The sequence below is a fragment of the Cryptomeria japonica genome, chromosome 8 (genome assembly GCF_030272615.1).
Source record: "Cryptomeria japonica chromosome 8, Sugi_1.0, whole genome shotgun sequence".
Lineage (NCBI taxonomy): Eukaryota > Viridiplantae > Streptophyta > Pinopsida > Cupressales > Cupressaceae > Cryptomeria > Cryptomeria japonica.
The window spans coordinates 594,720,083-594,722,571 of NC_081412.1; the positions used below are offsets into that span (position 1 = coordinate 594,720,083).

The 2,489-nt window shown below is 36.4% G+C and overlaps 1 protein-coding gene across 5 annotated transcripts; it reads right to left on the bottom strand.

Annotated features, from left to right (window-relative positions):
- Positions 1-217: 217 nt before the first annotated feature.
- On the bottom strand, positions 218-2,182 carry LOC131037928 (protein TOPLESS-RELATED PROTEIN 2). 5 transcript variants are annotated; one of them, XM_059209965.1, is made up of 7 exons: positions 2,100-2,182; positions 1,804-1,979; positions 1,445-1,555; positions 1,310-1,351; positions 968-1,156; positions 686-858; positions 218-567 (listed from the first exon to the last, which is right to left on the bottom strand). In XM_059209965.1, the coding sequence occupies exons 2-7, from the start codon at positions 1,816-1,818 to the stop codon at positions 372-374; spliced, it is 726 nt and encodes a 241-aa protein (XP_059065948.1). In that variant the 5' UTR covers positions 1,819-1,979; positions 2,100-2,182; the 3' UTR covers positions 218-371. The 5 variants fall into 5 exon arrangements, with proteins under 5 accessions (XP_059065948.1, XP_059065947.1, XP_057826161.2 ...); XM_059209964.1 differs by having other exon boundaries at positions 1,445-1,651; XM_057970178.2 differs by having other exon boundaries at positions 1,445-1,706.
- Between the last annotated feature and the right edge of the window lie 307 nt (positions 2,183-2,489).

Genomic DNA, 2,489 nt, shown 5'->3' on the forward strand with positions numbered 1-2,489 from the left:
ATTGTGAAAGATGTATGCAAAAGGAGCCCCTTACAGGGAATTTAACCCCTTTTCAAGAAGAACAAACTATTGCACAGGTTGCTGTGCCTTTGTAAATATTACACATCAACAATTGCTTATAGGAAATAACAGAGCATCGCAAAATTCATTTACAAACATTTACAGCTGGTTAAACTACTCTCAACTGCTCAGCCAAAACAGGTGATAAAAAGTTACAAAGAAGAAACAACAGCGGAACCTCTGCTAAATGGTAAATTAATTTACAGAAGAAATGCCCCTGAAAAATGCTTCCATTATTAACCTCATATTTAAATTGGTGGGATACAAAAGTTGGCAATAGCTTCTTGGTATTTTGTCGTAGTATTTCTATGCTATCCTTGTGATTCTGAGCCATGGTTGATAATTGCTGGATCTGAACTAACAGGTTCATTCTCCCTTGAGCCTACAACACGTTTATCTTGAGATTCCAAAGGCTCAGTCAAATAAATGCCCCCATCAGTCATTCCAATAGCAAACTGGTGAGGCTCAAGGGGGTGTGCAGCAATCGCAAGAGGGTAGACATTGCCACTGTGAATGGGAACGAAGACAAGTTCTTTTAATTAAGTTGAAGTTAGCAGTTCAAGAATATATCATAAGATGTGGTACCTTTTACTTCAAGATCATCCCTATCCATTAGATACCTTACCTTCTTGTGCGTGATGGTAAAAATGCATAAGGAGGGATATCGCAGTAGGGCATGAGGACATCTGCATCAAATACACCAACTTCACCATCACAAAAACTGGTATAGACTAGGTGGCTGTCACATGAGCATGTGGCATTTGAAATAGGTGTAGCCATCGAATCCTTTGGTTCCCACTGCAATAGAAAGTTGTAAGAAGTTATTAGTGTTAAATTTATGAATTTTATATCTAAAAACAAAGCCCATGATATATATGGTCAGGACTTAATACAAGAAGAATCTTACTCTGCACATCTGTTCCAATATCCAAGCACAATAAACAGCCAGCTGGCTCTCCTTCACAGCTAGCAAGTGAATCTGGTCTTTATGAAACTGTATATTGCTAATTCCAACTGGTGATGGTGACCCTTCCTTGTGTGGAGATACAATTGTTTCTCTGTGTTTTTCCCATCCATCTATGTTCCAGGCACAGAGCTGCCACCACAATATCGATCTTTTTTAATGTAGTTTCTTTCACTACTTACATCCCAGAAAAGTAAATTAGTATGGTAACTCTCAAGGAGTTAAAATTTGTATCAGAGCATCAGCTCCAGCTGATATCAGTAAATACAAAGCTAGTGAAAATACCAGACCAGTGATTTTCTTTTGATGTCCCTCCAGCATTACTTTCTGGAATCAAATGTAATCAATAGTACTGTAGAAAGAGGTCATAATTGAAAATCATGAAAAGTTCTTTTTTTAAAAGAACTGACATCTATGTACCTTGCTCAGCTTGAGATAGAATATAGGAATATTTTTGTCCTTCAATCCATCATTTGGGTAAAAAGAAAAAACTGCTGCTGCTGGGGAAGAAGTCAACAAGGTCTCCAGATTCTGCATAGAATTTTGCATGATATGCACTAAAGAATCTTGGATTGATCACCAAGAAACCACGAACTTGGAGATGAACATCAACTGGAAGGCATATTTCTACCATATCATAAAGTTCTTTTAAATTGTTTGCAAGTTTATCGTGTTTTGCAGTCTGAGAAATATTAATGGAAAATCAAGACCATGATTGGTGAAATATAAGTACAAAAATATAAACAAATCTATTCATTCCAAATGAATATATCACTCACCTTAAAAGTTATCATGTTAACTATTGACACCACTCCACCAGAAGCAGATAACAGGAATTGATCATTGTTTGACAAAGCAATGCATGAGATTGCTTTTCCTGGATTTCTGTGTTTATGTCATTGGTCATAGACTCACTACCTAGCTGTGCGAGCGAAGATGGAACATTTATTGTTGCCTGTAACATACCTTCCTAATATTTAGTCAAACTAAATGCATAATTTATTTTAGAGTGGAAAACATTTCTACTAGAAGTCTAAGAAAGTGTACATCTGAGAGGTTGGATTCCACTCATTACATGTCCATTTCCATATCTTATGAGCAGTGTTGGAGGCTAAAGCTAGCACGTCAGAACCTGAATTTTTATAGAGTAACTGAACAATCTGTAAAAAAAAAGAATGAAAATAGATGTGTGAGAGACCAAGCAAATGAGACTCGGAACTTTCATAATTTTGTCTAGAAAATAGCAGATGAGAGCTTGCCTTTCCCATTGACTTTGGATCTGGTAATTTGAAAGATCTACAGGGGACTGAATTTGACACATCTGCAAGCTTCCGGTCTTCTATCTTGTTTACATCTTCATCTTGAATCCTTTCTTTCACATCTGCTGCTTGTTTATTATCAAAATTATTCTGTATTTGCATAACAATAAGTGCAATTAATTACACATTGCAAGGAATCAGTAAAT

What these genes read in the sequence shown, in the direction of transcription:
- LOC131037928 (XM_059209964.1), bottom strand. Translation starts at nt 1,573, where the DNA reads ATGCAAAATTCTATGCAGAATCTGGAGACCTTGTTGACTTCTTCCCCA. An exon ending in TATTGGAACAGATGTGCAGA is followed by an intron (nt 859 to 967) that starts GTAAGATTCTTC and finishes TTTCTATTGCAG; the next exon opens with TGGGAACCAAAGGATTCGAT. An exon ending in TTACCATCACGCACAAGAAG is followed by an intron (nt 568 to 685) that starts GTAAGGTATCTA and finishes TCCCATTCACAG; the next exon opens with TGGCAATGTCTACCCTCTTG.